The 24,421-nt window shown below is 40.4% G+C and overlaps 2 protein-coding genes across 2 annotated transcripts; both read right to left on the bottom strand.

Annotated features, from left to right (window-relative positions):
* Positions 1-755: 755 nt before the first annotated feature.
* Positions 756-15,101, bottom strand: LOC102717241 (dihydroflavonol 4-reductase-like). The gene is made up of 13 exons (XM_015836755.2): positions 14,825-15,101; positions 14,408-14,574; positions 14,051-14,251; positions 13,435-13,594; positions 13,154-13,370; positions 12,702-12,842; positions 11,991-12,066; positions 10,385-10,589; positions 9,422-9,588; positions 9,047-9,249; positions 3,602-3,814; positions 1,311-1,487; positions 756-1,045 (listed from the first exon to the last, which is right to left on the bottom strand). The coding sequence occupies exons 1-13, from the start codon at positions 14,946-14,948 to the stop codon at positions 898-900; spliced, it is 2,199 nt and encodes a 732-aa protein (XP_015692241.2). The 5' UTR covers positions 14,949-15,101; the 3' UTR covers positions 756-897.
* A 1,315-nt stretch (positions 15,102-16,416) lies between these two features.
* Positions 16,417-23,758, bottom strand: LOC102716961. The gene is made up of 13 exons (XM_015836754.2): positions 23,504-23,758; positions 23,085-23,260; positions 22,744-22,950; positions 22,491-22,650; positions 22,195-22,414; positions 21,940-22,089; positions 20,580-20,718; positions 19,650-19,854; positions 19,152-19,318; positions 18,255-18,464; positions 17,314-17,473; positions 16,976-17,192; positions 16,417-16,874 (listed from the first exon to the last, which is right to left on the bottom strand). The coding sequence occupies exons 1-13, from the start codon at positions 23,625-23,627 to the stop codon at positions 16,724-16,726; spliced, it is 2,286 nt and encodes a 761-aa protein (XP_015692240.2). The 5' UTR covers positions 23,628-23,758; the 3' UTR covers positions 16,417-16,723.
* Between the last annotated feature and the right edge of the window lie 663 nt (positions 23,759-24,421).

The raw sequence follows: 24,421 nt of genomic DNA, 5'->3' as shown, positions 1-24,421 counted from the left end.
AACTGCGGCGCTGCCTGACATGACAGCATCAGATCCAGCGCACGTACGACGCCGGAGCTCGTACAATCGTGTACCTTCCAGCCAGTACCGGGGCGGGGCGTGTTCAATTCGCTCGCGAGTCACAAGGTTTTTTCTTGGGATGGCTAGCTGCTCGTCACAAGTTCTCAAGTAGCACCGCGTGTGTCCAGACATGTATAGTAGGTGTGGGCGCGGGGATAAGATGTCACGACTCCTGCGTTGGATCGCTGCCGGCCGGCTGGAGAGAAATTGCCCGTCCGTCGGGTTCGTGTCACGCGTGGCGCACGCAGATTCACCGGTACGGGGCACCGCGGGGGGGCATGTGGCTAGCGGGGCACCGCGACGAGTTCGCGTTCGTCAGCGCAGATGGGCGTGTGGGTGTGGCTTGGCAGCGGCAGGCTCGGTGACCCCGCGGCGGCGACACCCCCCCCCCCCCCCCCCCCCCCCCCCCCCGACGCTTCGACGCCGTGGCTGTGCCGTGCGGCGTCCCGTGGTGGCCTGCACGCTCGGCGCGGGGACGCGTGGGAGAAGAGCCGTAGAAGGGCAGGCACCGAACGGCGTGCGAGGTCGTGGGCCGTGTCGTGCGAGATGACGCGCTCCAGCGTCCAGAGACAGGTGGGTGGGCCGCCGTTCTGATGGGCCCTCGGATGACGCCCTCCAGCGTTTGGCTATTCGTGCTTATGGGCTATACAGAGCCCACAATGACAGGAAAAAATAAACCCATCGCAGTTCACCCTGGTTCATCGCGCGCTCGCATACTCCGTATTTATTTATTTGCGATGAAGAGATTTACACATAACACCACTGGCACTGACTTATTTCACGGCTCACAAGTCACAAGGGAGTTTGGCTCTCGTAATCGGTCGAACGCCCAGAAGTTCAGTGCGGCAGAATTCCTATGGCCTTGCCGTACTCGATGAGTTCGTCAAATATCTCTTCGACATTCGTGAACTTGAACTCGAACCCTTCCCTCATCAGCTTCTCGGACGAATAGCATACTTTTGCCTTCCCAGGGAACTCTTCCAAGCTGGCAAGGCAAGACACAGAGGCGATCATAATATCATGCATGAATATCAGGGAGTGATTCAAACGGTATATTTATAAACGAAAAATAATTTATTAATAAAACTTTTATATATATATATATATATATTCTTAGTGATCTAAAACCATGTTAAAAATAAACTATGATAAAAGAAAAACCTAAATTAACTTTAAATTAAAAATTAAAAAAATAAATTTAAGCTTATAAACATAAGTAAAAGTGAAAAGATAATGACGCCAATTCGTACCAGTCGGTTCGGACGTTGTACTGAGGGTAATTTCCTGCCACAAAACGCACGAGCTCTAGGGCGATGGTCCTGAGGCTGCTGCAGACGTACCTCCCCGACGCCGACTCCTTCTCGGCGAGGAATATCTCGGCGCGGCAGAGGTCGTCGACGTGAACTATCGACCATGAACCGGTGGCCACCAGGGCTTTCAGGTTATTCAGCTTCACCTCATTACTTGCAAATCTAAAGTAACAGGAAAAAGAAGCCTCATGTTATTTCTCGCAGGCTAGAAATTCTGAGATTAATTGAAGAAAAATAAGAGGAAAAGGAAAAAAATCAATCGGAAGAAAGGAAACTAATCAATCGGACATAACAAGAAATGAAAAGATTGATCACAAAAGTCAATCGGGCAGAAAAGAGAAACGTCAATTTGAAAAAAATCAATCGGAAGAAAGGAAAAAAATCAATCGGACACAATAAAAAAAAGAGAAAAGATCGATCACAAAAATCAATCGGACAAATCAGACAAAAAGGATAAAAATAAAAGATGGGATATAGAAGCATCAATCGGACAAAGAAAGTATACGAGTTCATGCGCGTAATAAAGTTTAGCAATAAAAAAAATGTCCATCTGTATTAGTAAAATTCAAATCTCGATTAAAATTTTTAAAATAATTGATACTGAGAGAAGAGTCCATCTATCAATACAATTTGGAAAGATCTATATTTGTGGCAAAAATTAAGAGAGAAAAAAATCAATATATAAATACAATTTGAAATATCTAAATTTGAATTATAAATTAAATATTATATAGAAAAGAGTTTATGTACCATATATTTTAGAATACATGTAAATGGGGTTCGATGTAAAAATATAATTTAGAAAAAAATTAAATTCAATTAAAAATTAAAAAATAATTATTATCAAGATAAGAGACCATATATATAGCTACAATCTATTATATATATAAAGTAATAGAAAAAAGGAGACTCTCACGGGCTATAAAATTCCACATTAATCAAAGGAAAATAAGAGGAAAAAAAAGAAAACTCAATCAGAAAAGAAATAATGTCAACTGGATAATAGAAAAAATAAAAAAGAATCAATCGGACTGTATCTATTGTTTAAGGAAAAATAAAAAAGATCAATCGGACTATACATGTTTACGTAGAAAATTTGGACTCTTTTCTATCTGAATCATGTTTTAGATTTGGAAAACAATAGTCATTTATGGTCTCTCACCAATCAGGAGCCATACATGTACTTGTTTGTTACTTATCCTGACTACATCCATGGCACTGAATACATAGACCTGGCAATGAAACAAAATACAAATACACAAAACAATGACAATTGTCACGTTAGAAATCCTCTTGCCAAAATTAGCTTCATCAATAAATTAGATAAAATCCACCATGTTCACTCTGACGGTGTAAAAGTCGTCAAACTAATGTAAAAATTAAAAAAAAATCAGAGATCAACTTGAAATACAATTTTAAAAAATGAAATTAGGAATAACAATTAAAATATGAGTCCATGTAGAAATACAAATTCCAAAAATATAAAATTCAGATAAAAAATTTAAAATTAATATTGAGGTAAGAGTCTAGGTAGAAATACAATTTAGGGAAAAAAAATCTAAAATTTGGATTCAAAACTAAAAATAATCACCTCTATAGAAATATTTCTACATGGACTCTTATCTCGGTATTAATTATAGAAATAAAATTTTCACGTTAGTTGAAAATTGTTATACATGCTAATTGAAGAAAACAAAAATAGCTTTATCATTGTGTCCATATAAAAAAGTTCAACTAACAAATGAGATTTAATCCTTGAAGCTATACCAACACTGACAAAATAAAATATAAGAACACCGGTAATAAGTAATATTCTAATACTAAGAAGACATCACTAATATTCTAAAGATAAAGATGAAAAGATGAAGATAAAAAAAATATACCATAGATGTTAAATATCATTAGTTTATTTTATAAATATGAGAATAGTAGTCTATCACTTTTGCTTTCTATACATATGAATTACTATGTCAATTAAAATATCAAACATATAAATTTGGTCAAGTCAAGACAAAGTTTAAAAATTATATTGTTAATTTTAATATTTTAAAAATAAAACATGAAAACATACATGTAATCGTGAGAGAAAATTTTATAATAATACTACCCGCGCAATCTGCGCGGGCACCACGCTAGTTAAAATAAAACAACTCTACTAATTAACTACTGGCATCGGTCGATTGACCCATCGTATATACTTCCCAAGCTGTGTGTAAATGGAAGTTCAGAGCTTCTTAATTAATTTGATGCATCCCTCTCTCTCACCGGATATCAAGGACAGCGTAGTTGGGACGCTTGTGCTGGTCATCGGCGTCGGTGCCGCAACCAAGGTGATCACCGGGATCACGGTGATCAGGCTGATGCCGTTCTCCTCCGCGAATTTGCATGCTGCCTTCTCTAAAAGCACCTTGGAGACTCCATACGCCTGAAAACGCAAATGAGATGCAACCCGATGAAATATGTATGGCCGAGACGGAGAACCGGATAATTCGTAAGTTACCCAAGATGGTGGCTTCTCTCTTGCTAGGTACTCGACGTCGGACCAGGAATCCTCGTCCAGGGCATCGCCGTCTCCTTGCAGCGGCCTTCTGCTAATTGCTGAGGACGACGATGTTATGATCACCCGCTTCACCGTGCCTGCTTTCACGCACGACCTCATCACGTTGAGAGTTCCTTGGACGCCAGCTTCAATCATCTCTTTCTGCCATCAATATTTTGGAGGTGATAGCGTGATAGTTTGGTCTTTTTAAAGAAAAAGACAAATAACATATTTACAAATAAAAAATAATTTATGAATAATCTATATTTTTAGTGATTTAAAGCTATGCTTAAAAAATAAACTATGATAAAAACTCTAAATATAAGGTTAAAAATTTAACCGAAACAAGAAGAGGTGGATGTTAACGAAGCAAAAACCAAGAGTGGTGGGAAATGGCTAGCTATTTGTTCACCTCGGGATTCTCTGACTGGATGTTCAGCGGAGCAGCGACGAGGAAGGAGTAGTCGCAACCGTTGACGGCCTCGTCGAAGCTGCCTTCTTCGCCCAGGTCGGCACGGATGACCTTAAAGGGGCCAAGTGCTTCCAATCCCTTGAGATGGGAATTGTTCGCCATGTCATCTGAATACACGATAACTCTGAAAATTCATACCATCTTCCTGCAATTTGAGGTCATAGAGATTCGCGTAGATCGGTTTCCAGGCTTCCAGCATATATCGGCTATCGATTGGAACATGCAAAGATTTTCTATACGGTGCAGCTAAGAGTGCCATCAAACATTTGCAAAGTAGAAGAATTATTGTTTATGACGCAATTCAGTAAATTTAGTACTATATGCTAGCGTTGAACAAAGATTTCACCGCAGAATCTGGATGAAAGCAAGATTGCAAAAAAAAAAAAAAAACACACACACACACACACAAAAACAAACAGAGAGAGAGAACAGAGAGGGTAGAATCTCACCGGGGTTTCTGGCAGTGGTGTTGACAGCGTATCCCTTCTCCAGCAACATCTTGATGAGGGCGGAAGCGATATACCCGTTCCCGCCGGTCACGCACGCCGTCTTCCGCTCAACCTCTGACATCGCCGGCTAATGTCAACAACTCTAGCTCACTTGATCTCCTACAAGAGGACAGTCGGTGAGGTCCCTCTGATCTGATGCCGGTCATTAATAGGAGAACTTTGTTGTTTAAATTCAAGCAGATGATAAGATCAACGTCAGCATTATTTTAGGACGAGCGTGCAATACGTCGTCAACAATTACAGTAAATTTCATACAACTACGGGTCCTTTGATCAGATTATTACAAAAATATATAAATGGTGTGTATCACAAAATTACAAATTCAGAACTACATGTATAAAAAAAACTACATATTTAAGATCATAACAAAATTACAGATTTAATGGTGAGGCTATCAGATAACTATAGATTTTAGGATCCAATATTATAACTTTTAAGTTATAAAAGTTATAGTTTTATAATAAACTTGATGTTAAATCTGTAGTTGTATGAGGCAATATCTTAAGTCCGTAGTTTTATAAAAAAATGGTATTAAATCTATAGTTTTGTAAAAAAAAGTGTTAAATCAATAGTTTTATTATACACACCTATAAACTTATAGTTTTATGATAGTTTGATCAACCTATGTATAGTTTTGTGAAATTAAATCTAACGATTATTAACAAAATTATCATAATAAAATGGTTCAGTGATGGTACTGGCGTAGCAGGTGGTTGATTATGATTGATTAGGGTGTGATTGAAAAAGTCAAACGGAATATTTATAAATAAAAAATAATTTCTAAATAAAACTTTTATATACGTATTTTTAGCGATTTAAAAGCTAAGACTGAAAAATAAATTTTGATAAAAAAACCTTTAAATCAATTTTTAAAATTTATATTGAAATTTAAATTTTAGTTTAAGTAGAAACTGGAGGGAAAAATGAGGGTGCGGAATCGTGTAAACGCCTATCCACCTTCCAGTGTGCATCATATTCACGTCTGGTGGTACTTTGGTGTGTGCGGACGACAATTTTTTTTATTTTTTTAACTAAGACTTACACGTTTGTTCCACTTATTTTTCAAATATTTTATTTGTTGTTAACTATATGTTATGTAAGTACCACATAGTCTTCATATCAGATAATAAAGACTATATATGTCAATATGTCATATAGGATGAAATCGCCGTCCAAACCAACAGAAAATATGAGATTGTGTTGATAACTGAGACGAAAAAATCGCCGTCTAAACCACGTAGTCTCAACATTTGGTTTGGGGGTTAAGGAATATGAATCAGACTTAGGTAACAATTGGGTGAGCTAAAATATACTTTTCACCTCACTAGTTGAGTAGATGTGAGATTGGCCACGGGATGGAATTACAAACCTAGAAAGTATAATTCGATCGTGAATGCTTCTTCCTATGACATGTGATGCAAGAGTACATGAATTGGCTTGTTATGCATGTATGTTTAGACTATGGCGCTATATCTCTCACGTTAAATCGTATTGGCAAGAGAGAAAATCGAGGAAAAATTCGTAGAGATTCCCGAGGATAAGCTATATGGGCAACAAACTCGTTCGCGGGCTTGGGTTGCGCTCGCCCATGGCCCATCCACCTACTAGCCCGACCCATGTGAGCCCACCTCTAGGAAGGAAGCGAGCGAGTGAGCACGTGTGAGAAAGTCCGTGGCCCGACTTCTTTTTGAAACCGAAGCCAGCCTTGGCTGGCTGGTGTTATATTAAGAGGAGATTAGATAATTATAACCCGGAAACGGGTAGGGCTCTTCAGGAGTGCACTCACTCAATACATTATAGTTTTATTCTTGCGAAAGTTTTGCCCCGCAGGCCTTCCAAGTGTTTATCTCATCGTCGATTTTGCTCAGAAGTTGTTCTAGATTTAGTTCTTTGTGTTGGAACACGCGACGATTTCTCTCACATCAGATTTCCCATGTGATTAGTATTGCTAGTGACTTGGTCATCCTTGCCGACTTCTTGTTTGACCTAACGATTGTTTTGTCTAGCCATGCATAGATGTTGTCCATTTCAGAGTAATCCTGATATAATGGGTATAGTCACCCCTCTGTTCGGCAAGATAATACTGCTACGTCACTGATAATAGCGTGCCAAGCCGTTCGTCACATTAATATTGACGGCGTGGTCAAAAAATTCATAGAGTGAAAATATTTTTCTCGAAGATTTAATAATAAAATTATTTATTAAAAAAGTTTAAAAAATAAAAAAAAATTCGCCACCGCCTACCCGCCACACACGCTTTGCTCAACCACGCACTGCCCGCTTGTGGGCCGCCTACGTGTCCGCCAGCATCACCACCAGCCCTATGCTCTCGGCATCAGATGGATGGGGTTAGGGTGAGTTACAGGAGAGAGGACATAGATCTGTGTTAGTGTCACTTTCGTGTAATTACATTGGAAAATAGAGAACGGTGAGTCTTTTAGAACAACGGATTGGTGAAACAGTAAAAAACCAACCGCACTTATTTAGTTTAGTTTGTAGGAGCCGCTCTACTGACTTCAACTAAAATAATAGAGAATCTATACTATTTGGCAACTTAAAAAAAAAATCAGAGAATCTATACCAGTAGAGTTGGGAGTCATGTGCTAGCCAGTGTACAGATCAAAGTCTCAACATTATTTTAGGACATGGCCGATGCCACGAGGATGCAAGACTTTTAGGATGTGTTTGGCTGGTTGGATTTACCTGGATGGCAGATGGTCGTCTATTTTTTTTGTTGTGTTTGTTTCGTAGACGAAACTGGATAGAGTGGTCCAGGAGAGAAATATTCTATAAAGATGTTAGATAGGCGGCTGGATGAGCTCATACACCTTCACTAACGATGTTCATTAGTAATTGTTTAGTGATAATTAACGTGTTTTGTTCTTAATTAGCAATTAACAAGTTTAAATTATTGTTAATTATTGATGATAGATATATTTTATTGTTTGTACTAATTAGGATAATATTTATGTTAATTAATTAATATTATTATTTATTAGTAATTAAATATGGTCATACCATCCATCCTCGTCCATCCGATCAAACAAAACATTAAATAGTTTTATCCATCCAACTAAACATAAATCCGGATCACCATACCCTTAAAAATATAGATGGCCATATCCCATCCTAACCATCAACCAAACGCACCCTTACAGACCATTATTATTACCGAAAGAATCCGGCACCGTGCGTAGAAATGTCCTTGGTTTAGCCATATGCGGTTGATTCGTGGAGTATATGTGATTTGAAGTCACCGTACGGGAACTATATGCCTTTTTTTTTGGCACGAGGAACTATTATGCCTTCAATTCACCGACGACTTCACGCAAGGCAAAATCACCTGGCCGCCCAAGCATTGCGACGCTCGAGCACGTACGTATTCCCACCCCCACACGGCCAATCTCGCCTCGATTGATTGATAACGGGAACCGAACAGCTCACAAAATCAAGATTTCGATAGATAACGGAGGAGAAGCTATCTGATGATTAAGGATTTTGAAAAGCTAGATTTCTCTTAGCCTCCTATTCTTATTTTCTACTTCCTCCTTACCAAATGTTTGACGCCGTTGACTTTTTTATACACATTTGACTACTCATCTTATTCAAATTTTTTTATCAAATATGTGAAGCTATATATATATATATATGCATAAAATATATTTAACAATAAATAAAAATTTTTTTATGCACGGTGACCAGGCTGATGTTGTTCTCCTCGGCAAACTTGGTTGCTGCCTCCTCCAAGAGCACCTTCGAGACACCATATGCCTACAAACCCAAATGCCAAAGTTTTCGTCAAGGCAACTCTCCGGTGCATAGTACCACAAGTAGAAAATGATATTTTTGTATTTTGTTAATTACTTAATTAGTAGTATTTTATATTTTTATATTTTTTATAATAAAGATCATAATAAAAATGACGACATTATCCCTTTAAATTTCTACTACATGTAATATTGTTGGTAGTATAATTAGATCAACGGTGTAATTAAATTCTATTAGCATGCACTGGAGTCAGCCCCTTTCGTCAATCATCGTTGGTAAGAGCTTGGCTACGGTGCTCTCTACTATCAGTATTATTGTCGGTGCAAGAATATGGATTATCGATTTAGATTAAAAATATTGGATGAAGTCACAGGTATAGCAGCATGTCACCCAAGATGGCGGCTTCTCTGTTCTCAGGTACTCGATGTCAGACCAAGAATCCTCGTCAAGCACATGACCGTCTCCTTGCAGTGGCCTTATGGATATCGCGGCGTCCGACGATGTTATGATCAATCGCTTCACCGTCCCTGCTTTCGCACACGACCTCATCGCGTTGAGGGTTCCTTGAACGGCAGCTTCAACCAGGTCTTTCTGCCATCAACATAGCAGAAAAAACGCAGCGCGTTATCGTAGGAAGAACGAATTAATGCAACACATCAACAAATCATATCAGCTGACGCCAATTCTAACGCAACAGTGATGTTGATTAGAAATTTGGAACCAATAAAGATAGGGGAAAAATTTACTGTGTCTAGTTGCTCACCTCAGGATTCTCTGAATCGAAGTTCATCGGTGCGGCGACGAGGAAGGCATAATAACAGCCGGAAACGGCTTCGTCAAAGCTACCTTCCTTATCCAAGTCGGCGCGGAAGACCTTCAAGGGACCAAGCGCTTGCAATTCCTTCAAGTGGGAGTTCTTAGACATGTCATCTGAATTCAAAAATTACCGTAATTAGAATCTTCAGGGACGAAACTGAACTAAGGAAAAAAATCATACCATTGTCTTTGAGACCATACAAAGTTTCATAAGTAATAGATCCATCGTATACTGTACCTAGCTGTCTATGGGAACATTGATGAGATTTATTATATAATAAGCAATGAAGCAGTGTTTTCTTATTTATAAGTACAAAGATAATGTTGTTAAAAAATATATATACTTGTAATTTTCAAACTTACAATATTTCCAATTTATAGTATCATGGTTGAAAATTAAATTTATATATCCTTTTAAAAATAATTATAGACCAATATAGATATTATTTTATCTAAAAAGGTCAAATATTTATAGCAAATAGAGGCTTCAAAAATATATATAATCGTGATTTTTCTCCAAATTTTAAAAATATATGGTTAAGATATTTCCTATTATTTTTAATATTTACGAGGTTCCATTATTTAGAATTTTTGAAAAATCAAATGACATGCATATATGCATGCCCGCATGATTGGAAAGTATGTATTCATGCTGTACGTGCTTTGATAAAGGGTATGCATGATTAAGCTATGCCATGTGCTTCAATAGTTTACTTATTTAGTGATGACATATTAACAGAGAGAATGCATGAATAATTTTATTGAAAAAAACATAATAATCAATGGTTAGGATTAAGTAGAAGTGTCTTACCTCTCAAGAGGTAACTTGGAGCACACTAAAATTAACAGCTCTTAACTTTTTCATGGAAACCAAACAATCACCTAAAACAACCAAACTGAAGAACCTCACCGGGGTTTCTGACCGTGGTGTTGACAGCGTATCCCTTCTCCAGGAGCATCTTGATGAGCGCCGAGGCGATATACCCGTTGCCGCCGGTCACGCACGCCGTCTTCCTCTCGTCGGCCGACATCGTCGCCGGCAGCTGCAACCCCTCCAGCTGAGCTGACGAGGAGGACGAGGAGTTTGCTCTATCGCCAAGCTGCAGCCCCTCCAGCTGAGCTCACGAGGAGGACGAGGAATCTTTTTTCTATCGCAAAGGAGTTCAATCAACGTGTTAGGTTAGGGGTTAGGGATTCTTTTAGTACTACTAATGAAAGAAACACGCCCCCATATCTTAGGTCGAATCGATGACGATATAAAAAAGCGGTGCTAGACTGCTAGTGGGTAGTTGATTCAGCTGGAGGGAGCGCCAGTTGCACATCACATGTCTACTGGGTTCGTTCAATGTGGCTGAGCACGCTCAAATAAACAGCTGAGCACAGACCTACTGCACATCAAGGCTTCTGATTCAAAGAAAATTTATAGGAATTTTTGTGGATTTTATTTCTACATGATTTTTTCTATAAAATCCTTTGAATCAAAGAAATGAAGCCTATAAAATTTCTATGAAATGTCTCTTCCCATATAAATTTTGAAGGAAATTTAACAAGAGGTACTCATGGAAAAAATCCTTGTAAGTCTTTATCTTTTTTCAAATTCGTGTGTTTTCTGTGGTCCAATCAAACAGTATTCCTACGTTTTTCTTGTGTTTTACAATTATATGTTTTATACTTACGTTTCAATCAGAATATTATGTTTTTTATATTTCTTGTTTCTTTATTCATGTGATTCAAGGGGTCTCTAAACCATGCGTCGGTCCGTCCGTCCGTACGGCCATGCACATCGGCGTCTACAGACATTGTTACTTGAGACTGCACCACCTTTTTTTTATAGACACCACCCTATTGATTGGTCCGTACTTGATGTCTAGATCCGCGATGCCCATGAGTCCATCGCTGTCTCTTACTCTACTCTTTTTTATATAAAGAAATTTATAGCCGTGCCATTATGATTTTATAAAGTTAAAGCCATTATATTTTATAAAATTAAAGATATATCACTGATATCTCAATAACATATTGGGCCCACATAAGTCAATGACATATGGGTTAGAATGACATATCTACGATTTCGCAAAATTATAATAATATCCTTGTAATTTTTCCATAAAAATAAAGGTAGTAGAAGAACGTATTAGGAGTTCAGACCATCCAGTTTTAAATACGTACCGCTTTAACTTTAAACGTTTTAATTTTAGCCATTAATAAGTCCTAGATGTTTTATTTATAGTTAATTAAATCTATATGTTTATATCAATGCACAATACCAATATGGCTATATATAAAAAAAGGGATTATAAAAGTTATAAAGTGAATAATAATAATAACCAGACAAAATACATACAAGTTAGGCGATATATCCAATATAGCAAACACTGATTGATGGTCATGACAAGTTGTGAGCACTTAAGAGGAAAAGAACTGCTAATTTTGCTCGTGGCCTCCTTAACAGCCTACTAGTGAGTGTTTTATTTACTTTTAAAGGGCCGCTTACAAAATAGCCCCTTCTCTCCCACATTCTCGTGAGGGGACATTTTGAAAACAGCCCCTTCTCTGGTTGAATCGTCCAGTAGATGGACGGCAAGGGGCTGTCTTCAAACATGGCAAGCACCTGTTAGCTGCACATCCCAATCAAAATTTTCTTTGAAAGAAGTCTCCAATCGTGATGTTTTACAGATTTGTTCTTTAACCCATATTTTATAGACTCAGATGGATCCACATTTCAATCGGTGCACCAACAAGTGTTACATATTTTGTTCAGTTAGTTAGTGTTTTATATATATTGTCCGCTAAATGTGAGTTGGGGTCAAGTTTCGTATTTTTTTCAAGCAGAAAATGTTTTTGTTAAATTTAAATTAAAAAATGTATAAATAAAAATGTTTTCGCCAACTGCGAAAGCGTGTCGGCCCGGTTGAGGCGAGGAAAGGTGGGTTGGGAGCCCACGAGGGATGCGAATAATATGCGATGGCACGCCACGCCGAGGCGCCAAGCGAGCGAGTGGGCATGCAGCGCGCGTTTCCTTGTTGGGCCATTCTGGAAGCCGTTTTCTTGATTTATTACTAAAGTAACTTTAATATAATTTATAATTTTTATATTTATATAAAATTTTTAAATAAGATAAATGATTCAAATGTAAATAAAAAGTCGGCATTAAAAAAAAAACATTTCACAAGCGAATTGTTCGGTTCTCGTTCTCATGATCTATTGAAAACAGAGCAGTTCAGTGCGGTAGAATTCCCACGGCCTTGCCGTACTCGACGAGGTCGTCGAATATCTCTTCCAAATTCACGTGCTTGAACTCGAACCCTTCCTTGACCAACTTCTCTGACGAACAGCATACTCTCGGTTTCTCTGCGATCCCGTCGAAGCTGCAAACATGCAGAGGCATCATTAATGCACAGCCTTCGGATCAAATGGAGCGATTGTTTGAGTGATTCATTAACAAAAAAAGAGAAACAACATATTTATAAATAAAAAATAATTTATACATAAAAATTATATATATATATATATAATATTCTAAGCAATCTAAAAGTTAATTCTGAATAATAAAATTTGGTAAAAAAACCTATCAAAATCAACTTTAAATTTAATGTTAAAATTTAAAATTTGGCTTACAAACATAACCAAAAGACGGTTAAACACACTGCACATGGATTTCGGAGTAGCCAATTCGTACCGATCGGTCTCGACGTTGTACTGCGGGTACCTTCTCGCCATGAAACGGGCGAGGGCCAGGATGGTGGTGTCGAAGCTGGAGCAGATGTACCTCCCCGACGCCGACTCCTCCTCGGCGACGAATATCTCGGCGCGGCAGAGGTCGTCGACGTGAACGATCGACACGGAGCCGGTGACCGACTGCAGGGCTTTCAGGACTTCGAGGTGCGGCTCATCACCTGGAAAAAAACAGACAACGATCAGATCACTTCAGAGCTTCTTGACGACGATGGTGCTTCTCACCGGATAGCAAGGAGAGGATGACCGGGACGCTTGTTCTGGCCACCGGCGCCGGCGCTGCGCCCAGGGTGAACACCGGGAACACGGTGACCAGGCTGATGTTGTTCTCCTCGGCGAACTTGCTTGCTGCCTTCTCCAAGAGCACCTTCGAGACACTGTACGCCTATAAAACCCAAATGCCAAAATTTTCGTCAGTTATCGATAGTAAGATCTTTAGTACATGTATAAAGGGTTCTCATTGTCGTCTTTATCACTGAATACTCGCTAACGTGAAAGAGAGATAGGAGAGGAGAGAGAAAAGTGGTTTTTTTGCATGAAGTCAGCAAAATATCGACTCTTGGTGTATAAAACGAGAAGACAATCAAAAAATATGTTTTGTACGTATGTTGACTTTAATCAGATACGTTGATCAGATGGAATATAAATGGAGAATTAATTAGCCTGTAATTACGAAGGATCAGCTTAAAAAACTGTACTTTGTATAAATAGTTTTTTCTGCTAACGTGGCTTGAGATAGAGCCCATAATAGACTTGAACATGCCCCTAATTATGGTGCTCTCTACCGACGGTACTCTACTATCATTATTAGTAGATAGTCACAAGTATAGCAGCATGTCACCCAAGATGGCGGCTTCTCTGTTCTCAGGTATTCGATGTCAGACCAAGAATCCTCGTCGAGCACATGACCGTCTCCTTGCAGTGGCCTCCGGGAGATCGCGGCGTCCGACGATGTTATGATCACTCGCTTCACCGTCCCTGCTTTCGCGCACGACCTCATCGCGTTGAGGGTTCCTTCAACGGCAGCTTCAACCAGGTCTTTCTGCCATCAACATAGCAGAAGAAAAACACAGCGTGTGCCATCGTAGATATATAGAAATGAGTTAGTACAACACATCAGTTGATACGACGCAATAGTGATGTTGATTAGAAATTTGGAACCAACAAAGAGGGATAAAAATACTGTCTTAATGTTCACCTCAGGATTCTCTGAATCGAAGTTCATCGGTGCGGCGACGAGGAAGACATAATCACAGCCGGAAACGGCTTCGTCAAAGCTACCTTCCTTATCCAAGTCGGCGCGGAAGACCTTCAAGGGACCAAGCGCTTGCAATTCCTTCAAGTGGGAGTTCTTAGACATGTCATCTGAATACAAAACCACAGTAATTACTAATTAGAATCTTCAGGGACGAAACCGAACTATGAAAAAAAAATTCATACCGCTGTCCGTGAGACCATACAAAGTTTTATCAAGAAATAGATGCATCTTATACTGCACCTAACTACCGATCGGAACATGATGAGATTTCGTACGATTCCTTTCAGAAAGTAAAGACTTTGCACACATCTGCAACATGAACCAGAGATTTAAAACAACAAAACTGAAGAATCTCACCGGGGTCTCTGACTGTGGTGTTCACAGCGTACCCCTTCTTCTCCAGGAGCATCTTGATGAGCGCCGAGGCGATATACCCGTTGCCGCCGGTCACGCACGCCGTCTTCCTCTCGTCGGCCGACATCGTCGCCGGCTGCTGCGACCCCTCCAGCTGAGCTGACGAAGAGGACGAGGAGTTTGCTCTATCGCAAAGCAGCTCAATCAATCCGTGAGGTTAGGGGTCTTTTTTAGTACTGTGGTAATGAAAGAAACATGCACCATATCCAGATCGATTTGATCAAAATATATAAAAAAAAAACGGTGGTAGTGGGTGGTTGATTGAACTGGAGGGAGCGCCGGTTGCACACGTATGCTGGGTTGGTTCGTTCCACATGGCTAAGCACGCTGATTAAGCTTGCGTCCGGTCGGTCTGTGCGACTCTGCCCATCGCCGTCTACTGACGTTGTTACTTGACAGGTTCGCGTAACCGCGGTGACCGCGCTCTCCGCCGAGGCACGGCTTCGGTAGCCACGGTAACCAAGTTTAAATTTGAGGAGAATTTAAAAAATTTAAGAAAATTTAATGAAAAATATATGTTGTATATGTTGATATATACTGTAGTTTTGTCAAAGAAATTAATGAAAAAATATATTCCCGCGTAATTAAAAATTATAAACAAGTATTTCAGGAAACAAATTAAAAAATAGCCTATTGCAAGTAATATTTCATAGAAAGATGGTCAAGAATATATTGTCATTATTAATTTACACTAGACACTTGGGTACATAATGCTAAAATATAAATATACAACGATGGATATATAAAGAATATGTATAGAGAAAAATTATAGGTGCATTTTAGTACGTTTTATTTGTAATAATGAGTAGTAGGTATAGTTGTGACGCAGCAATCAAAATGAAGTTGTCGTTACTAGTTATTGGAGTGAATTATTTGGTGAATGGTGATATGCCGGTGTATGTTTGTATGTTGCAATATCAAAAATTCAGAAAATGTCATGTGAAATTTTCTTGTTTTCCCTATAACATGTCCTATTGTCATAAATATAGTCACAAAATTTTTCGTACTTTTCATGTATTTTTTATAGATTTTTTAAAGTTTTTTTTCATTTGACATCACATCCACGGTCTTCTCGCGGTAACCGTGGTTTCGGCTAAAAAACCACGCGGTAAGCCGCGGTAACCGATGTTCTCATGTGTTGTTCCAGCAAGTAGTTACCGCGGTTTTCGCGGCTTACCGCGCGGTAACCGCGGTAAGCCGTGAAACCGCACGAGTTTAAATTCAAATTTTTTGGATTCAAATTCATCACGGTTTTTGCGGTTTTTACGGTTACCGTGCGGGATCCGCGGGAGCGCGGTACTGCAGTTTTGACGGCTTGCGCGGTAAGGGAAACCCTGCTTGACACTTGTTTCTACTTTCTTGACCATCCCCATGCATCACTGTCTCATACACTGCACCACCCTATAAAACTGGGTTTATATGGAAAGTTCTATCATACGGGATACCGTTTTAAAACAAGAAGATTTTGATAAGATATCAAACACAATAACTCATTGATATCAAATCTCATATTAGAAATGAGATGATTCTGACAAGGTATCAAATACGATACATCAGATCTGATAGTAGAAACAAGATAATTCTAATAAGATAGCTCATCGGTAATAGATCTGATATCGAAACAAGGTGATCCCGATGAGGTATCAAACATCGTGAACCGTTTGGTTGTCATTGTGTGCTCCGTCATTTTACTTTTGCAACTAATATTTTAAATTATAAAACTTAAATTATATATTTTTATCATAGTCAATTTTATAATATTTATTTCTAATTAATATGACTAGGTTCTTATAAAAGTTTTATCCATACATTTCAAATAAGCCGTTTCCCTCCGGTGATAAATCAGTAGGGCAGAACCCCGAGTGCCCTGCCGTACTCGATGAACGCGTCGTCGTACATCTCATCCAGCGTCTTGTACATGAACTCGAACCCTTCCCCGGTCAGCTTCTCCGACGAGAGGAGGATCGTCGGCTCCTCGGGGACGTCGCCAAGGCTGCATGCATGCAGTTTTGCCACCGTCAAACGAGACACGCATGGATCACTATTTCACTTTCGGTTTGAGATCAGATCAGTTGGTATAGTTTCTTCTCTTACGCGTCGCTGTTGACGTTGTACTGCGGGTAATTGGAGGCGAGGGAACGGGCGATCTGCACGATGGTGGTGTTGAGGCTGCAGCAGATGTACCTCGCCGCCGGCGACGCCTTCTCGGCGACGAATATCTCGGCGCGGCAGAGGTCGTCGACGTGAACCAGCTTTATCCCGCCGGAGCCCCTGTCTATGAGTTTCATGGTGTTGATGCAATCCTCGTCGCCTGAAAGAAACCAAACAGATGAAGCATATATATCACGGGACTACGGGAGGGTGATGAGTTTAGTAACTTTAGTTCAGGTGTCTGCTGCTCATCATCCCCGTCTAGCCGGTTACGTACTCACCGGACAAGAGGGAGAGGACATTGGCAACGCTCGCGCTGGCCACCGGCGCAGGCGCTGCACCGACGGTGGCAACCGGGCACACCGCGACCAGGCTGATGCCATTCTCCTCCGCTAGCTTGCTCGCTTCCTTCTCCGAAACCACCTTGGAGATCGCGTACGCCTGGAGCAAAAACATAACACCGTACGATCGCGTACTATCGTTCAAACATGTATACTACTACCTTCATCCTATAATATATACATCTACTCCCTCTGTTCTAAAAAAAACGAATTCTCCGGTTTCCGTGTCCAACGTTTGATAAAAATTAAAAAAAAAATTAGTCACACGTAAAGTACTATTCATGATTTATTATCTAATAAAAACAAAAATATCAATTACAAAAAAATTTTGAATAAGACGAAGAGTCAAAAATTGAAGGTAAAAAGTGAAAAATTGATTTATTTTGAGACGGATGGAGTATTTTAGAAGGCCAAGATCAGTGGGGCCGGCATGACTCGACCCATATATGGAGCCCCGACCAGCCATGTCCACAGGCTACATCAATGGCCTAAGCACAGTCCAATAAAACTTGGATCATGCTAGCACATTTTCACAGGCTATATTAATGGTCTAGGCACAGTCTAATAAAACTTGGGTCATGCTAGCACAACTCGAAGGGACAGAGGCACATCATGTATCTTGATGGAATAAGTTTGTTTTTTTTCTCTCTCTCGTTTATTTGGTTCATGTCTTGTATGACTAGAATAAGTGTATTTTTTCTTCATTATCACTTTGAGTTGTGCATTATATAGCTAAAGTAAATCTATTTTTGATTCCTCAACTATTTTTCTTCCCTGCTCGTTGGACCATGACAAGGCATCGGTCTAGCCGCAGCTAACTGTTGGGTCGGACCTGACTTAGTATAGGACGAATGTAATAATTTGAAAAATTGTATGTGTACCTGACCAGGATCCATCTTGTTGCCTGACTTGAGGTACTCAATGTCTGACCAGGACGACTCGTCCAGGACGATATCGCCGACACCTTGCAGCGGTCTGCCGGAGACGGCGGCCGCCGACGATGTCAGGACCACGCGCCTCACTGTGCCCGCTTTCACGCACGACCTCATCACGTTCAAAGTGCCTCGGACACCGGCTTCCAGGACTTCCTTCTGCAATTAGCAGACATCCACTGAGTAAATTATAACATGAGAAATCTATAAACATACCAAAATCTAGTATAAAATTATAGTACGTCTATGATACTGTAAGTATCTAAATATACCAGGTATCTATCTTATAAAATACGGTATATCTATACACCTGGTAAAATTTAACTCCTATTATGTCAGTATCATCACAACATAAGTAATATTACCTTTATTCTCTATTATAAGAATTTTTAGTCCTCTAAAGATTTATACAGATGATAATAAATTTAAACACACGTATAAAACATATATAATTTTATCATACTTGAGAAATTACACATAATTACCAAAATTTAAACTCAGAATTTTAATACCACGAGATAAATAACACTAGAAATTATGAAACTATTCGGTACCTTTTATAAGATTGTAAAATTGTCAAAACATATAGGTTGATATATGGATAAATCTTGACATGGCTAAAATATCTTGTAACATGAAGCAAAGTGATTACATTTTTTATGGAGTTTTATTTTCGTGTGGGATTTTTATGACCAAATTGTGGCATAATCGAGCTTCAATTAGTTAACAGTGGCCTGGCAACAATCAGGCACGTCAAAGTGAGTGGCAAGTGGCAACCACTACCTACGACAACATCAAATGGAACCTGGCAGTTACGGAATATGTTGCAGATGTCTCTGCATTTACCTCAGGATTCTGTGCCTTCAGGTTCACCGGAGCGGCGACGAGGAAGGCGTACTCGCAGCCGGCAACTGCTTCGTCGAAGCTGCCTTCTTCTTCCAAGTCGGCGCGGAGAACCTTCAAGGGGCCAAGTTCTTGCAATTCCTCAAAATGAGAATTCTCCTCCCTATTATCTGGACTCAAAATCACGAATGGCAGCAGTTTCAGAGACTAAAACCAACGGGAATTCTAGGGAATTTTCAGAATGGCGGTCCTTTTAACTTTTGCGATATGGCAATCTTGAATTCATATTAGCAACTTGCAACAAATAATCATGTAAGCTAAAAACCAGACCATCCAACAATATTTATCTGCTACCAAACATAAACCTGCGAAATCTTTAATGCACAGAGGTCGCTGCTGCTGCTGCCTGAATCTATCTAAGATCGTGAACCAGAAACATCAGGCAAGCTCTAACTTTCTGTTCTACGAACCATTTTGGGGCAGAAGAAGGATGAATCTCACCGGGGTTTCTGACTGTCGTCTTGACAGCGTATCCCTTCTGCAGCAGCATCTTGATGAGCGCAGAAGCGATGTACCCGCTGCCGCCGGTCACGCACGCCGTCTTCCTCTCGACCGCCGACATCGCCGGCATCTCGTAGCAGAGGAGTTCACAAGCTTGGATTCCCTCGCCCACCAAATCGAACCCCCAAAGAAACGAGCAAGCGCACTGAGGTTGCTTTGTGTGAGTTTTCAGAAGAAGAAAAAAAAGAGGCCGCTTTGTGTGTGGTTGTGGTTGTTGTGTGCCACATAAATCTCCATCGTGTTATAATAACAAGAAATTAATCTTGAATAAGAATATAATAATATCCATTTGAGTCAAAAAATATTATATCCCAAAAGAACCTTCGATCAAACACATTTCTTAACAAAAACAAAGTACATGGTACATTTTAAAATAGAGTTGGTATAATTGTTTTGCAGAAAATTTCTTGCATATCCGTGAGAATTTGCCCAATTTCTTACATGCCCCTTATATTTTATTTTGATTCTTTTTGTGTCCATTTCATTAGTTGACTGTCAAATCTTTTTAAAATACTATATTCCCCTCAATTAAAAAATAACCTAAACCAAAATAAATGGGATAGAATCATTTAATGCTAATTGTGAAAAAAAAATAAAAAGTGATTAATTCAATAAATTAGTTTCAACAAAAAGAAAGAGAACCCAAGTTGTTGTTATTTGGGCTTAAAATTTGGGGAAGGTGATGTAGAAAATTCATCAAATTTAATTTGAAATTTACTTAAAAATTTAAAATATATTTCTTCAAATTTTGTGTTCCAATAGTTTCATCGCGTTAGCTTTTTACGACGAATCATTTTTTCAGTGCATATGCTTTCAAAAAGTACTCATTGCCAATGCTCGCCGCCAAGAAAGGTTGATTTGGTCACCTACCTTGATCCTCGCATGCTTTGCTCTGTTCGAGCTACTGCCATCACCTCGATCTACGTAGCAAGGAGATCGTCGCAGAGAGGTATGGATGACAATGGTGGAATGGGAGTGGCCATAGACAACGATGCAAAAAAGGATAGGACTGGTGGCACCCGAATGAACAAGGAAGAGTAGGGTTCGGTATAAGAGCAATTTTATAATACATGAGTAGGTATCAGGAGGTACTAAAATTTTAGTCTAAAATTTGATACCTCTTGTTATTTTAGTTATTTAGAGGTATAAAATATTGTAAAGTTTTACATTATTTAAGTAAGTACCAAGAGATACCAAAATTTTAGTATAAAATTTGATATCTTCTGGTACTAAGAGGTACCAAACTTTACATAGAAAAAAGTGGTACCTCCTGGTACCTTCTCAAGGACTATAAAATTACTCTAAAATTTTGATACCTCTCGGTACCTACTTAAGGACTGTAAAATTGCTCTCAATATAAGGTTTTGGATTTCAACATAATTTTTTTAAAAAAAATGAGCCGCTAGTTTCAGTTGCATGAAAACTAGTACAACATTTTCAGCCACTTAGTGTGACCTAGTACCTTGCACTTGAATGTCCTAACAGCAGCAACAGTAGTGCGGTTATACATGGCCATCTGGGCCGCTTGGCACGGCACGGCATGTTAAAGCACGAGCATAATAGGTATGATTGGCTAGTCGTGTCGTGCCGCGTGCCAAGCTTTGCAGTAAGCCCAGGCACGGCACGGAGAGGTTTTAGACGTGTCGTACTGGCTCGTTAGGCCCGAATTCTAGACACAGATCTCAAAATACAAAAATAACAGCTAGTCAATAGTTCAAAAATTAAAAAAAATCACATGTTGACAATGAAAAACACCCAATGACCCAATCCAAACATCCATTATCCAACAGACAACCAAAATTATATAACTCCTCAAATCTATAATTTTAGACATAGAAATCACACATATAAAACTATAAGAAACCAAAAAAAAAGCATACAAAACGGGCCATATCGGGCCATCTCCGTTAACGGGCTATGCTCGTGCTGGCCCAATGTGCCCGGGTTACGGCCCAAGCATGGCACATAGTCACGGGCCGGGTCGGCACGGCCACGCGGTTGTTCGTGCCGGGTCGTGCTTTATCGGACCGCGCACATGTCTCCGTTAAAGCCCGGCCTAGATGGCCATGTATTCGCGGTGGGTAAATCACGCTGTTACAGAGAGAATTTTTCACTGCCAGGCTTCCAGCCCAGAACATTTCTCTTACAGAACAGAACAGAATACAGCCAAATTCCAAATGTATTGGCACTTCGTAGCAATGTAGCGTAGAAATACACAACCCATCACCATCAGTTGGACACCAACCCCAGGGCCTTGCCGTACGCGATGAGGTCGTCGTACATCTCGTCCAGGGTCTTGAACTTGAACTCGAACCCTTCACCGGTGAGCTTCTCCGACGAGAGGAAGATGGTCGGCTTCAGGGGGTGATGATCCTCGATGCTGCGTTTTCACCACGATCAGATTCACAACTCGCGACAGGCAAATTACCAATTCATGTCATCATGTGGATGGCTTTGAGACGAGTCGATCAGTTCTTGGCCTTACCAATCGCATCTGACGTTGTACTGCGGGTACTTGGCTTCCAGGAAGTGGGCGATCTCGGTGACGGTGGTGTTGAGGCCGCCGCAGATGTACCTCCCCGCCGCCGACTCCTTCTCGGCGACGAAAACCTCGGCGCGGCAGACGTCCTCGATGTGGACGAGCGGCATCGACCAGCCGGACGCCTTCTCGATGCCCTTCAGGATGGTCATCATCTCCTCGTCGCCTGAAAATTCACAGGCACGTAAAACGTTCAGACGATCGAGTTGGTTTTCTTGCTCGCTGCTCGTTTTGATTCGCACCGGTTATCAGCGAGAGGCAAGCGGGGACGCTGGTGTCGACCCTCACCGCCGGCGACGCGCCGACGGCGACGACGGGGACGAGGGTGACCAGGCTGAGGCCGTTCTCCTCCGCGAACCTGGTCGCCTCCCTCTCCGAAAGAACCTTGGAGATCGAGTACGCCTGCGATGTACGCAAGTATTAGTTCTTCGTGCAACCGATCGATCGTGCGACTAGCTTACGAGACATGGGATGCATGAACAGCTCGTGTGTTACCTGAGTCGGTGACAGCTTCTTGTTGGACCTGAGGTACTCGACGTCGGACCAGGACGACTCGTCCAGGACATGGCCGTCGCCTTCCAGCGGCCGGCTGGAGACGGCGGCCGTCGACGACGTCAGGACCACGCGCTTCACCGTGCCGGCTCTCGCGCACGACCTCAGCACGTTCAGAGTGCCCTGGACACCGCCTTGGACGATTTCTTTCTGCCATCAACAACAGCATCAGACAAACGTGAGAAAACGAGCATGTCAGTGGCATCACACACAGTACTACAGTAGTTCATTGAGCTTGCAACAGTAGCAATGCATGGTTATGAACAGGGAATTTTGGTCGTCACCTCAAGATCGTCGGACTTGTGGCTCTTGTCGTACATCGGAGCGGCGACGAGGAAGGCGAATTCGCAGCCGGCGACCGCCTCGTCGAAGCTGCCTTCGTCCTCCAAGTTGGCGCCGAAGACCTTCAAGGGCCCAAGTTTCTCCAAATCCCTGAAACGGGACACCTTCTCCTCGTTGTCTGGAACACCCAAATTACAAAAAAAAAAAAAATCAATTTCAGAGGCCAAACCGATTGTCCGTGGATTACACTGACGCAATAATCAACCAGACGTGAACTCAAAACTGAACATGTAAATATACGCAACACATATTATGAACCGATGACATGCTTTCAAATTTCAGTTCTGAAAAAAACTGAATACTGCAAAAATGTTAATAGAACATACAACTAGAAGAAATTCAGTAGGGAGCAGAATCTCACTGGGGTCTCTGACAGTCGTCTGCACGGCGTATCCCTTCTCCAGCAGCATCTTGATGAGCAATGAAGCAACGTACCCGTTCCCGCCGGTCACGCACACCGTCTTCTTCTCAAGCTCCGACGACATCTCTGTCCTGTCAGTGTTATCTCTCCTGAGACAGAGAAGGTGATTTCCTTTCCCTCAGAGCTAGAATCCGAGAAAAACTGAAGTTTCTTCGTGGTTGTGGTTACCAGCAACCTCCATTATATACAGGAGAAGAAGAAGCAATAATTGCTTCGTGAGAAAAGAAACCTGAGAAACTGAGAGGAGTAGTGGCAGCACTTGACGACGAATTGTTGTGACACGTAGATCAGGATGAAGCGCACTGGTGAGTGGTGAGTTTTACATGGACATCTGCTGTGGCATGATACACGGGTCGACAGGTCATGTCATTGTGAATTGGCAAAATGTATAGTGAAATCATGTGGAGCACGTCGTGCCTAGTTCCCATTTTTTTTGACCCATTAAGCAGCGATAAACTACAATTTACAGGGCTCGTCAAGACTCATGATTCGTTGTTTTAATCAGTGTTTTTTCTCGAACATTTTTCTCATCTTTGAAGAGATATCATGAGTTACCACTATTTTATACGTAAAAGTTAGTACCTCTTGGTTCTTTATATACTAGAAGACACTAAATTCTACATAAAAAATAGTGATACCTCATGGTACCTTTTTAAAGATGAGAAAAATGATTTTTTTTTTCTTAGCTAGTCAGTTGGTACGTTAAGATATCACATTTTCTATTATAAACGTATAGTAAAATTTAATACATTTGGGTACTTCCTTAATAACTACACAATTTCACTTTTAGTTGAGTACTACTCATTTTATTTCTGTTTTTAATGTTTGATGCCGTTAACTTTAACATTTGTATCTATA

This window comes from Oryza brachyantha, chromosome 4 (assembly GCF_000231095.2).
Source record: "Oryza brachyantha chromosome 4, ObraRS2, whole genome shotgun sequence".
Taxonomy (NCBI): domain Eukaryota; kingdom Viridiplantae; phylum Streptophyta; class Magnoliopsida; order Poales; family Poaceae; genus Oryza; species Oryza brachyantha.
The sequence above is the reverse complement of the archived record's forward strand: the minus strand, read 5'-3'. Positions and strand labels throughout refer to the sequence as shown.